The sequence below is a fragment of the Dunckerocampus dactyliophorus genome, chromosome 2 (assembly GCF_027744805.1).
Source record: "Dunckerocampus dactyliophorus isolate RoL2022-P2 chromosome 2, RoL_Ddac_1.1, whole genome shotgun sequence".
NCBI classification, from domain to species: Eukaryota; Metazoa; Chordata; class Actinopteri; order Syngnathiformes; family Syngnathidae; genus Dunckerocampus; species Dunckerocampus dactyliophorus.
In genome coordinates this window covers 33,824,847-33,839,655 of record NC_072820.1, presented here as the reverse complement: position 1 = coordinate 33,839,655, position 14,809 = coordinate 33,824,847, and the positions used below count along the sequence as shown (strand labels likewise).

At 40.5% G+C, this 14,809-nt stretch overlaps 1 protein-coding gene across 1 annotated transcript in view; it reads right to left on the bottom strand.

Annotated features, from left to right (window-relative positions):
• nrg3b (neuregulin 3b) overlaps positions 1–14,809 on the bottom strand; it is a 265,324-nt gene that overhangs the window by 13,688 nt on the left and 236,827 nt on the right. The window contains exon 7 of the mRNA XM_054764070.1: positions 10,666–10,766. Within this exon, the coding sequence (XP_054620045.1) occupies positions 10,666–10,766 (101 nt within the window). The remainder of the gene's footprint in view (positions 1–10,665; positions 10,767–14,809) is intronic.

The window sequence follows — 14,809 nt, the reverse complement described above, 5'->3', positions numbered from 1 at the left end:
GCTGAGCCAGCACGAGTTTCTCTAGGACCTTCATGACATGAAAAACTGTTAACTTGTTGAATTCTTTTGTGTTTCTTCTCCTTATTTCCTGTTTTGTACTCTTATTTTGCTAGCCCTTCCTGTTTTGTGCTGTTTTCGGTCATCTTTACCTCTTTCTGAGGAAGCTACCAGTCACAGCTGGCCCTCATTTGTAACTAGTTGACTTCTTCAGGAGAGTGTGTGGTCTTTGTTGTTGGCTGGTTCATTGCCGTTTCGTTGTTGGACTCTTGTGATGGTATGCATTCTGCAGCTTCACCTCTCACTACTTCTGTGTCGTTTTTTCCTCCCCACGGTACTTACTTTTTTGCACTGTTGCTTTTTGTTAGTGTTTTGCCTGTTTGCACCTGGTTTTGCAGCCATTAAAGCCTTTTTTGTCTGTACTACACTCCTGTCTCTGCGTCCTGGGGTCACTACCATGCCTCGACGTGACAGAATGGACCAGCCAATACACTGTTACCCTGCAGAGCAGGAATATTGGAATGTTTGCTCCCTAGCTAACAAAATGGACGAATTGCTGCTTCTCTCCAACAACAACCCAGATTTTCATCAATCTGCTGCACTGTGTTTCAGAGAAACTTGGCTCAATGAAAACATCCCAGACAATACTCTCCATCTCCCGGGATACCAGCTGCTCCATGTGGACCGCGTGACAGTGCTCTCAGGGAAGCTTAAGGAAGGTGGTGTTTTTTTTTTTTATATTAATGAACGTTTTTGTAACAATGTTACGATGTTGAAGAGAACATGCAGCCCTCACTTGGAAAGCTTCTCCATAAACTTTAAGCCCTTCTACTCTCCGTGGGAATTCTCCTCTTTCATTCTTGTTGCTGTTTACATCCCACCTGATGCATGCACTGAGGAGGCACTGCTATAGCCAGCTGACCAGATCAACAACATGGAGGAGAAACACCCTGACTGCCTGCTTATAATTATGGGGGATTTTAACAGAGTAAATATCAAGCATGAACTTCGAAAATACAGACAACACGTTATTTGCCCCACCAGAGACAGTAACATACTGGACCACTGCTACACTGTTATAAAGGAAGCATATCACTCTGCCCCCCATGCAGCCTTGGTACTCTGCGACCACTGCCTTATTCACCTTATTCCTACCTGAACTGAAGTCAGTTAAGATTGTGGTGAGAATTATGAAGATGTGGACATTGGATTCTAAGCAGGAATTGCAGGCTTGTTTTGACTGTATGGACTGAAGTGTTCTTCAAGCTGCAGCTACCAACCTGAATTAACTTACTGACGCCGTAACATCTTACATCATTCTGTACATACAACAACAAACTATGGTTCACAGCAGAACTGAGGCAACTTTGTTCAGCCAAAGAGGACGCTAATAGGAGGGGTGACCGTATCCTGTATAGGCAAGCCAGGAACATCTTAAACAAAGGAATCAGAGCTGCAAAAAACTGCTCTGAGAAGCTCAAAAGACCATTCTCAGAGAATGACTGAGCAGCTGTGTGGAAAGTCTGAAGACCACCACCAACTACAGGAAACAGCCCCCCCACCCAGCGGAGAACAAAAGGCTGGACGATGACCTGAATGAGTTCTAACTGCAGGTTTTCACACCCAACCCCAACCTCACTCACAGCTCTAACCTCCATTAATACTGTTGGTGCCTACATGCATAACCAACACCTAACCTGCCCCTCCTCCGCAACACTCAGCCGGCACTAAGGATCTGTGAAAAGAATGTCTGTCAGCTGTTTCAAAGGCTGAAAACAAAGAAGGCTCCAGGACCTGACGGGGTATCACCTTCCTGCCTGAAAGACTGTGCAGAATAGCTGACACCCATCTTCACTCACAACTTCAACAAATTACTGGAGCTGTTGCCTGAAACTGGCCACCATTGTCCCCGTCCCCAAAAAAGCCTCTATCACAAGATTGAATGACTACAGATCGGTGGCCCTGACATCTGTGGTCATGACAGAGAGACTGGTGTTGGTCCACCTGAAAGACTTTACTGGCCAAACAGGTGTGTCGAGTGAACATGGGGCTGCACTACATCCTGAAATACCTTGACTCTGCAGGGACATAGGACAGGATCCTGTTTGTGGACTTCAGTTTTGCCTTTAGCACTATAGTTCTGGACATCCTCCTTCAAAAGCTCACCCAACTCACTATGCCCCCTACCCCTGTCAGTGGATCAACATTTTCCTGACTGACAGGAGGCAGCAAGTGAGGCTAGGGAGCACCATATCCAGCACCTGGATCATCAGCATTGGTGCCCTCCAGGGGTGGGCCCTCTGCTCTTTTCCCTATATACGATTAACTACACCTCAGGCAACCCAGCTGTGAAACTGCTGAAATTTGCAGACCTCATTAGTGACAGTGACGAGGTGGAGCAGCTGGTCTGCTGGTGTGGTCAGAAAAGCCTGGAACTGAATCCACTTAAAACTGTGGAGATGACATTGAACTTCAGGCGAACAACACTGTCCACTGTCTGCTTGGACTCCTTCAGCTTTCAAGGCTTCACCATCTCCTGGGACTTTAAGTGGTCCTCCCACATACACACAATTCGGAAAAAGGCACGAAAGAAGATGTACTTCTTCAGACTGCTCAAGAAGTTGAACCTGCTTAAGGAACTGCTAACAACCTTCTACAATGCAATAATACAGTCTGTTCTTTGCACCGCCATCACAATTTGTTTTGGCTCTGCTACCAAACTGGACAGGAGCAGACTGCAGCAGACAATCAGGTCCACAGAGAAAATCATCGAGGCCGCTCACACCCCACCCACAAACTGTTCCAATTCCTCCCATCCAGTAGGCAATACAAAGCACTGGTCGCCAAAACAACCAGACACAAAAGCAGTTTCTTCCCCTGGCTGTCAAACTATTGAACACTTAGCAACAAACACGTCGCCGCCTCACAAGTTCACCTGTATGTACGTTTGTATGTACTACTTTATTATTCATCCATATTTATATTAACAACCACTGCTTTTAGCACCCATGAGCATTCGCACTACAAACTGTTCTGGATGTAACACTTTGAATTTGTAACCTGTAAAATTGTAAATACCATAACTATAATTATCTATACTATTCTGTGCAAATATGTAGTATTCTTCTATATTTATACAATATGATAACTTTATTTTATATTGTTGTGTTTTGTAATAGAGTGACGTTAGACCGGAGTCAAATTTCTCGTGTGGTAACACACATGGCGATTAAAGATCCTTCTGATTCTGAGTCTGAACTTCATTTTTGTAGTGTTATGACTTAATTCGCATAAATTTGCGACTATCCTTTTCAAATGACCACTTTCCCATAAAATAATAACTTCACTTATGGAACATTATTCAAGTTTATGGTTATTGTGGATCACATTTTATTAGATTTTTTTTAGTGTGGCCCTAGTACGCCTTCATAGCTGATTCCACCACACTATAAAAGTCAGTTAAGTTTGCAAAGCACATTTTATTGTGTTTGTAATGTCGAAAAGTTTAGGAAATACCAAATAAACTGAACAGCTATCATTGTTTTTCATTGAAGTCAATATGCCGTCAGGGCCTTATGTGATTTTGGATGAGTGAATATTGAGTAACAACACAAATAGCGTAGCAGGAAACATTTCCAGGACTGTGTTTCTTCCTTTACCATCTTGCTGCTTGGGTCTTTTTTCTTTTTCAAACTTTGTGTTAGTGCACAATAACAGCATGTAACATATTCTCAGAGTTGAGGTGAAAGAAAAACAAGAAAATAACAACGCTGGTCTTCTCACAGCTTGTGTGTTTTTTGTTTTTTTTTTGGCATTGAGGCCAGTGAAAGTCGACCAATACCACAGAGTTGACATGCAAAACTTTCCAGCCTTGTTTCGAAAATAAAATAGACAATAAAGGTGTACTAATATGACCTCAACAACAGCCGTTCACCTGCGCTTACTTAATTTTTTTTGATTAACTGCTTTAAATGGGCAAATGCGTATTATTCGTATTACAGAATGAAAATAAACCTCATTATTTTCCCTCTTTTTCTGCTTTTCATAAGGAATGCTCCTATCAATCAATATCGGCTGATTCCTGTGGAAAAGCATGTGTTTGGCATATGTCGATAAATGCCTTTCAATGCAGATCACAAAAGCTGATCACCTCTGGCTAGTACTATTGCAGCCTACAGCCTATCGCGATGCCTGTGCGCCACTATAGAGTCTTGCTCTAACGTCTTGGAAAAGCGTCCCCCACCCACTTTCCTTCACACTGCGCAGACGTGCCAAAACAAACATGCCTGCTGTGTGGAACTTACCATTAGTGAGTGATATAAAATGAAAAACATGGCATGAAAAATATCTTGCGGGGGTAGCATGTTGAAAGCTTTAACTTAATACGGCATTTGAAGAACTAACACTTGACAAAGTATGTTGCGTTTGCGAGGGTCACGGTGCAACATCAGTCAAATTGCTAGGACTATATGACCAGCCGTTTCTCAGCGGTGGAAGACACCGTGTTCGCCGGCTGCTCTCTCACCTAGAGCCTCACTATGTTCTCCCTGGAAGTCCTGCTAGAGCTCCATCAGACCACACGCTCACATCCAAAGTCTCACTCTTTGTAAGTTTCATAAGTGACTTATGTTGTAGGTATATCCCGATCCACATTTTTTGGCGTCCGATCCAAATTTTTTTTATAGTCTTCCCGATGTCATACATATCCTTTTGTTTTTATTTTTTTTAATAATAATAAGCTTTTGTTACAAAAATGAATTTGTGTAATTAAATATGGTTATGAAAATAGCTCTTCAAAGCATTAAAAATAATGATAGTAACCAAAGTATTGCTGAATTTTACGCTTTTATTACACAGCATGACCACCAACATTGTGAGTCATGTCCCTAATCCAATAAAAGTCCATCCAATAAAAAATAAAATTATGGGCGTGCAAAATACTTTTAGGGTAGGATTAATCATTTGACATGGTTATAGATCAATTTGTGGTGTGATTTAGAATATATGCCCCATGAAATCAGTTTAATGCTTTCCCAAATTCTGTTTTTTCCATTACATTTTTTTAGAATTCAACTGCTGGAAATGTGACGTTGATACGAGCTGCGTGCAAGAATAAATGTGCCTCTCTGCTTTTTTTCTCTCAGAACCTGCATGTCCTCAGTGGGCAAAATCGTTCTTACATTAAAGTGGTAAAACACAACACGGTGAAAATATACTCCAGCCTGAGTCGTGCACACACACAGACACACACACGCACACAGCTGCATTGCTAAACCAAGCTAACCCTGGTAGCTTCCAATCACGCTCCGTACCAGAGGAGCTGCGGAGCCGAATATCCAATGTCCCAAGTGAAACTAACTTCACCACGGTACAGCGCGGACATGTCTGCATGGTGGTGTTGTGTTTTCTTCTTCTTGTGGGTGGCGGGAGTCGAATGGCAACCAGCTCTGAGGCGCATTAGTGCACCTGCCATGTTGGAGTGTGGCTCAGCATTACGAACGTTATACGGCAACCGGATCGGTCCGATCTTGTGGCAGAAGCCGATATTTCTTCAAAATACAGCGGATCGGCAGCCGATCCCGATCCTGAAGATCGGGACATCCCTAATATGTTCTGTTGAAAAAGGAAGTAAAATATGTTTTTGTCTAAGTAACGGTGCTTATATGGTTTCTTTTTCATATCATATAGCCAATAGCAGGGGTGTAGCCAGGAATTCTGGGCCCCATGAAAAAAAAATCACTTCTCTCCCCTTTTTATTTTTTAATAATTACCTCTTTTTTGGCCCCATGGCAGTCAGGGGACCTTGGAATTGTCCAAACTTTTCCCCTTGAACCGGCACCCCTGGCCAATAGCACCCATCATCAATAAATAAAAAATTGACAGTTAATCCATGTGATCGGTATCAGTATCGGCCGATTTCACTCATGGATGATCGATATCGGAATCGGCAGCATAAAACCCTGATCGGAGCATCCCTCATCCCTTTTATTGATCATGCGATGTTGCCAATGAACACATTGACAGTCACCATCAACATCAAGTTATTGATTAGCCCTCCACTCTTGGCAATTTGTACATCATTTGATTAGAACATAAAAATGTTCAACCGGCAAAAAAAGGCACGGTATCGACTGGCAGTGATGTCATTATCATTCATTGGCTCGCAAATTGTTATTTGTGTCAAACTTTCAGAGAAGAAGCCAACGAGATTATTCAAGTGCTGCGCACCACACTTGCAAACAAGTGATCGATTGGGCATCATTGATTGGGACATTTTCTCTACTCGAGCTGAACGGACATGAAGAATAAAAGAGATGATTCATATTCTGGTTCTTGTACAGAGACTCCCAGTGGAAGCATGTGCTACTTCTACCTACAGTATGCCTTAATGAAACATATTACATCTTTTCCTGTCCCTGCCCCTAGTTTTCCAAACAGTTTCATGGAAGTGGCAATGTTTCCAATCGGCATTTGGGAAGGTATGATGGAGCCCTATGAATTCTACTGCGCAACAACCAGTCACACAACCATGTAATGTGAACAGTAACCATACCTGCCAACCCTCCCATTATTCCTAGGAAAGTCACGTATTTTGCCCTTCTTTTCCAATGCCCTCCCAGTTTAATAATTTCCCATATTTTAAAGCTGTTGACTTCCTTTACCAGGTACTGCACTGTATATTCCGCACACTTCCTGCTCCGACAAACACACAAGCATGCACATTAGCTACATTTGTTGTCAGTTAGCAATAGTGATTTGGCAAAGTTTTGCTACTGGCGTTATCAACCACTGAATGTACTGTATCGTCTATCGTAGCCACACAATGACTTGCAATTATTGATTGTATTTTTTGGTTTAAAAAAAACTTAGTTTGGAGACAGCACACTTCACTTTCATTAAAAAAAATATCTCCAGTACTGACGCACAGTACTGAAGAAGTTGTTGTGAGTTGTCGTGAACAGGAAAATGACTCAAAAATAGCTTTATCGTTTGTGTATACATTTTGTTCTTGTAAATCGTACAGGGTTTTCGCTACATGTAATTGATCGTGGCGCACCGCCATGGCAAAATAAAAGCTTCCACACCTTAAAAATTTGTTGTTTTTTAAAAACTTGAAAACAATGTTGAGTAATATATTGTAAGAATGGATGCATGTGGCTTATTATTTACGCACATATTGACCACAATTAGTTTGAAGATGTTTCACTATGCTTGCCGTGTTGGCACTTGTTCCTTATTACGGTGAGAATGAAAAATAGTCCATAGAATGTTTCAATTGACAACAGCTTGTCACATGCTAAGGTTAAATCTATGCCAGCGTGTGTGATCGCTCACGTTTTAATCTCATTCGACTTTCTGGCATCTTTGTTTACACATTTTGCCTGGCCATCATTGCCTCTCTGGCAGCTTGTTTTTGTCCCACGAGCAAGCTACACATGTCTATCACGTTCATGGGGTACATGCTAACTTACTTTTCTAAAATGTCACTTAACAATGTTGCTCTCTGGTTATCATTATAATACATTATAATACATATAATATAATAAATCATTATAATACATTATAATACTTATGGCTTGCCATTAATTTCCCGTGTATTCGTATTACTTTAAGACAGGCATCAAATTAAATTCAGGTTTGTGTCAAATAGTCCAACATTTTGTACTTTTGTACTGATAGTCACAGAGCACCGTTTGGCTAAATAGGTCAGGTGACAAAAGGAGGCTCAACGTTTTAGACTCACTTTAAGTGCTCTCTGCAACTTTACTGTTAAATGAACAGTTTTGCAATGTTCTCGGTTCATGTTCTGCTGGTTGTTGAAAAAAGTTATATAAATAACTTAATAAATAAGTCATAAAATTTGTTATTTGTCATAATAAAAACCAACATTTCTTGACACCGCATCAGCAGTTTGCCCTCCCGTGCAGCCCATCACCACATCTTCAAAGGGGAAACGCTGCAGTAGTTGTATTCACTAAGGGGATACAAAGGTAAGCCTTGCGTCATCCTGACAGCTTTTTATATTCCTTTTTTTTTTGGCTCACTATGTGTTGCTCTTTCTCAGGTCAGCAGCCGAAAACATCTCCAAATCATCCATCAGAGTCTAATTCAGCGCCGCATCGCCTGACTCAGACAAGCGGAACCGATGATTGACTGTCTGCCGCCCTGGATGAAACACCTGCGTGACACCGCAATGTGTTTTTTTCATCGAATTTGTCACCTGTCTGGTGGCGCGGCCTCCAATCAGCGATACATCCCGGACATCCTTGCTTTATAATGCCCGAAGCTGCACTCATCATGCAGACTTTTAAATAAACGCGCCATGTGTTATGCACCATCTTTTCTCATTTGCATCCCATTACGTGGCAGATTTATGGCCATCTTTTCCGACGCTGCCCATAATTAGGACCACGGCGATAGATCAAGTGGAAAGCAGACATTTACCGTCACTCATTTCAGGTGATTTGCCAGCAGTGAGTGCAAGTGATGCCACCCGAGGCAGAGGTTCCAGTGAGTCAGTTTGAAGCTTGTTGCCTGACATGAATGTCATCAAGTGTCCAAATTTGTCTGCAGACGTATCAGGAAAAAGGCAAGATACTTTTTTTTCTTTCCAGACCGTCCCTCTGGCTGTATTTAATTCTGGCTCGGCACAAAGCAGAAGCGCCTCAGACATTTCTTGTAAGCTTTTGCTAAACATTCTGTCATATGAAGCGCAGCATCACAAAAGTATTTGGTTAAATCAACATTTAACTCAGCAGCCTAGTTTTTCTGTCTTTGCGGCATTTGTTGTTGTGTCGTTTTTTAAAAACAACTATGAGGGTAACATCAAAATATTTATAGAGTAGAACTGTAATATAACTACAAAAAACCCAACCCTGTGCACAAAGCTGACCAGTTCCACTTGACCATAAAGTGCCACATATCCGTCACAGTGGTGTACCTCATCTGTGTATTGTCTAAAGGTCTCGGCCACATACACAACAGAGCCCACATTTCAACTTCCATGGCACTAATTGAAATTACAGAGGAAATTACCAACGCTCTAGACCACAGAACGTGCACAGCTGCAGTACTTACGGATTTAACAAAAGCCTTAATCACAATATCCTAATTACAAAACTAGAAAGATATGGAATCAGAGGATTAGTTTTGAACTGGGTTAAAAGCTTCTGAGCAGATAGGAGGCAATATGTGAAGCTGGGAGAATATACATCTGCAAGCTTAAATATATCATGTGTCGTACCCCAGGGGTCAATACTGGGACCAAAACTGTTCAATCTATATATAAACGACATCTGCAAAGTCACAAAAGACCTAAAGCTAGTATTATTTGCAGACAATACAACCACATTCTGCTCTGGAGATAGCACACAAGAGCTAATTAAAACATCCCAGATTAATTAACTATACTAAAAAGATGTTTTGATGAAAACAGACTATCCCTGAACGTAAGTAAAACTAAAATAATGGTATTGGTAAGTGCAAAAAGGATACAAATAAGCAAATACAAATTGATAGCGTGGACATTGACAAGGTGAATGAAAATACATTTCTCGGGGTTATAATAGATGATGATATGAACTGGAAATCTCACATTAAAAACATAAAGTGCCAAGGAATACCTCAATACTGAATAAAGCAGAAGTTGTAGGCCAAAAATCACTCCATGCGCTCTATTGTTCTTTGGTATTATTTCCTGCCTTATTGTGTGGCGATATGGGGTAATAACTCTAAAAGTGCACTTCACTCACTAACTGTGCTACAAAAAAGGTCACTTAGGATAATCCATAACCCCGCTTCCAGAGAACACACAAACCCTTTATTACTAAAATCCTAATTATTAAAATTTGCTGATCTGGTAAACTTTCAAACAGCTAAAATTGTGCATAAAGCCACCAATAACCTCCTACCCAAAAACGTAAAACAGTTCTTCTCAACAAGAGAGGAGAAATGTGATCTTGGGGAAAAATTGAACCGAAAACACTTGCATGCAGGGACAGTACTAAAAACCTTCAGCATTTCAGTGTGTGGAATCAAGTTGTGGAACGGACTGAGTGAGGAACTCAAATAATGCACTAAAATGAGTGATTTCAAGAAATGGTACAAGAAGTTGATGTTAACAAAATACAAGGAAGAAGAGACCTGAACCACTGTGTGCATACAATGCTACAGTATGTCTAACCACTCTTGCACTGACGACTAACGCTTAATTTCTGGTGAGTACATTGTCTGTACCACTCACTATCAAATTACAGTATGTTTCTGTCAACTATTTTATCAGTTATTTATTACTATCAGTAAGTCTGTAGTTTCATTACACTAAGTGTAAACCTTGACTATCATTGCATTATATTGTTATATTGCCTTATCACTTTCCTGGGTATTTACAAAAGCCAAAAAGTACCCTTGGAATACAGGAGGTGAACACATGTATTGCAGCTGACGTGAAACTGATGAGGAGTAGGATTAAATAAGATTTGCTTCTTGCTACTCCTTTTTGGACATGCGGAACTGTGAATTGTGCTGTGTGATGTGCTCCAGGGTAACTTGTGTGCATGTTCAAGATGAATTCAACCATTACCATTACCATTACCATTACCATTATATTGCAGGTTGATTGCATTTCCCTGGTGCGTGTGCATGTGAGTGATGAGGCCTCATTTTCACCTGAAGCGTTTCCCTTTTGACAGCGCTCTGCTGAGATTGGGCGGGGCTGCAGTCGATGCTTCTGGCTCCGCATTGGAAGGACACCCGTGGGTGCTGCAGCTCTATAAAGAAGACACAAATCAGATTGTCAAGCATGCTAAACAAAACCTACAGAGCATGGGAATTATGACATCTTGGGGTTGACTTAAAGTGTAGAAAATGTGACTTGTTAAGCAGTGGAAGCAAATAAATCTTTTTTGGCACAGTTCAGTATCATTTACATATCTGATACTGATGCCAAATCGAAATGGTGCTGTTGGATAAACGGCACACGGATCAGTATTTAAAATAAGGAACATACAAATTTTGTTCACAAACAATTTTTATTTTTACAGAATTTTGTTGAACACAACGGTCATTTAAAATACTCAAATAATATAAATAAAATCAGAACTAAGTAATACATTTACCAATATGAAACAAAATCCAAACAAATATCGGAATGATCACAGCAAAAACAGCAGTAATACAAAACGCAGGTAATATGCAAAAAAAAAACAACCTGGTGTCACATCTATAGAGCTTGTGTGTGTACAAAACATCATTATCCATCAATGCATGAAAACATCACACCGTTATTTACTTAAATTATAATGTCCTATATTGTATGTGCGCGTCAACATATGGAAACTGCAAATAGACTGAGAGCTGTGGTATCAGACCCAAAGTATCATAACACCATTATGTACGAGTGTAGTATCCGGACGAAAAGGTACAAGACAAACACAAAGCAGCCCTTGAATAGTTCATCATTTTATGTTATAATCATGAGAATATTATGTATTTGATTAATATTAATTAAAAGAAACATCAAGTGCACAACAAGACACAGAGCTAATATGTCCTTAGTGTGACATCTCATGAATCATTATGTTATGTTGTGCTTTGAACTAATACACAACATTAGTCCCGCATGAAATCATTATTATATCTCATATGTTGATGGTGTTAATGTCAACATAAAAATATCGATATGGAATTACAGCAATTAATTTTCCACATAGCTTCATCCCTGCTTTGACTCTTAGTGTTCACCTTTAAATTAAACAGATTTTGCGGAACTTATATTAATCTAAAATGTGGCATCAATTAAGAAAAAAAGTCTAGAAACATCCATCCATCCAGCCATCTTCTATGACGCTTATCCTAATTTAGAAACATGCTTACTAAAATGGAAGTGTGAGGGTTGGCCCTGCTCCGGTCACACTGATAACAGTGGACGTTCTGTCACTCAGTCTTTGTTTTATTCTTTATGCCACTGCTGTGTCCTCCAAATATGATACTTTTTCCAGTATTTCCACCTCCATTTCTGCAAACGTCCACTTCTTCATCCTTATTGTCTTCCCACCAGCCAAGATTCCGAACAATGCAGTAACAATGCAATCAAGGCTCATTAAATATGGACACCACATTCATGAGCCGCTTTCAGTTCACCTTCTGTGGTGAAGTAGAAGCGTGGAAAGGGCGTGACTCGAGGCGGAGTTGCGTATGCAGACTTCTGCTAAAACTGGAATCTATAAACCACATATTGGGTGAGTGTGTGCATGCATCACTTTTTATTAGTCTGAATATTTTAGTCCAAACGCACATTTTGGGTTTCTGGAGTACGGAGACTTTTAGTCAGAATTCCACGCACATTTTTATAGATGAGAACCCATGCTTGTTGTTCAGAATTCCGCTGTTTGTGAATGCGCCTCGCTCTCCGTGACCGTGATTAGTGGATAATGAGAAGATGTTGTGTTGCCAGTGTGGAGAGTGATGGAGAAACGTGAGTGCGGTGTTGAGCACACACACTGAGTGTTCAGCACTGTTGTTGGTGTGTTAAGGTCGGCAAAAAAAAAAGACGGCCTGAGTCTGTGTACCTCTGTCGGGATGTTGCATTACTTAAACAACGTTGCTTCAAGCACTTGTTGCAAGGGACTGAATCTGCATTCATTTAGCACCGAAATGAGGCATCGATAGATACTTAGCTTTGATACAGTTCTGATACAGTTCCGGTGCACATTCCTATTTTTTGGTGTTTGGTTATTCTCTTATTTTTCTTATCATATATTGTGTTAGACATTATTATTATTATTACTACACTTTTAGATCCAGTCTAATAGCTCACTGCATTGTCAGTCTAACAGCTTCTCATGAAGGCCTTCACAATACACACTCACCCTCTATGACACACACACACACACTTAACACAATAAGAGTTGCACAACATTTACTGTATAAACAACTGATGAAAAAACACACAATGTACACATTGTTCTCACTCACACATGCTTAACTTTCACTTCTAGACAAACGTAACTTTCACATCCTCGAGGGGCGCTGCAACTGCTCTGTAGATTCTGTGTGCTTTCATTCTGCGCTCATCATCACTCTTCCTCGTCAATGCTAGAGTACAGGGCTGTAACCAAATATATTGCTCTTAGTTTTTTTATTTGAAAACCTTTGAAATTTTGTGATCAATGAGTACCCCGGCGATAACTACGCAGTCCCAAGAACCAGGAATAAAATAAAATAAATAGCTTTTATAATTGGTTATTTTTAAGAAAGCCAATGTCAAGCATCTCTATTTTTTTGTGTTGTAAGAGCAAAACAAAAGCAGTTTTATGAAATCTTTTTTCAAATCCAATAGCCAACCAAAACTACCTTGGTCTCATAGTCCAAAAATGCATGTTTACTGCGATATATTTGTAATCACACTGTGTTTTAGAATCCAATGACACTTCTGAACTATAGAGAGAGCCCTGGAGTACAAAAAAATGCAATTACTCCACGAAACAGTTAATTTTGGATTCATTTTTAGCAGTGATCCAAATAAAAACCCACCGCAAGTGATGTAAGGCTGTGCAGTAAAAAGTGCTTGGGGGTAAAATACATAATGTGAAATAGAGTGGCGTATCAGCAGTCTCCGTGAGGTTTATGTCCCCCAGTCTCTCGCGTTCACTGGTGTATTCCCCAGTGCTCAGGCACTGTCTTTAATTACACTTTACATTTTAAAGCGCAGATTAGAAGCATCAAGCAGCACACTGGCTCGCAGAAAAGAATTAATCCCACACATTAATGGCTTCGCCCTACTCACAATTCTTTTCCCATAACCTTATCAAAATGAGCACCATTATCTTTGGACAATTCCCAGGAAGCACCACCTGCAGGAACAACTCAATCACAATCAGGAGATAATTCTAAACATCTCTCTCAGGGGACACCTTTAAAGTCAAACACCCGTGAGGTTCATCAATTCGGAATCTAACCTGACAAAAATACGTCACGGAATGCATTGTGGTTGCAGACAAAGACAACCACTAGTGTGTTTTACAACTCTTTAAAATGCCTTTACAATCCAGGCTATGTCGCGACAACAGCATGACACAGGAGCCTGATAAAATGCACAACCCGATGGAAAATCCGATGCATTCAGGCAGTAATCTTGTTTGCACGCTATCAATGCTTCATTATGAGCTAGTTTAGAATCCTAAACTCAAGCGCAGAAGTACAACAGCCGCTACTACCACACACTTTTGGCACCGCCTGCTAGCTCCCTGTTGTTGTATAATCACACATCATGCGTCATTTGCATAAAGTGCGTAACTGTTTGGTGCCAATCTGCCATTTCATTAATTATGGCGATACTTTTAGAAGTGTTTCGTATCAAGCCTGTCGCTGTCAGAGCACTCGCTAAACAAGGTAGCAATTTAATTCTTCATACAGTACATGCAGTCTCTCTGAGGGATTCCTGTTAAATAGAATTTTTTCTTTTCTTCTTCTCAGTGTCAGCCGCAAAAGCGGAGTAGTCAGTACCTGTTCAATGTGTACCGGATGGCAGCTGGTGCGACTGTGAAAAAGTAGGTTGGGTAAACCTTAATCTAACGCTCTCAACTCTCATTCTGTGAACAATGGTTCAGGGTTGTGGCTGGATCACACTGGTTACAAATGCATTGGAAATCACTCTTCGTGAAACAATCCAGTATGTTTTAAGACCTGGAAACGGTGCAGTTGGGCCGAGATGTAATATAAGTGAGGATTATACCTTGTGGTGCCAACTATAACTATACTCAGGATCCTAATTTCTCATAATATATCATCTCTTGTGATTAGAGTTTATAAC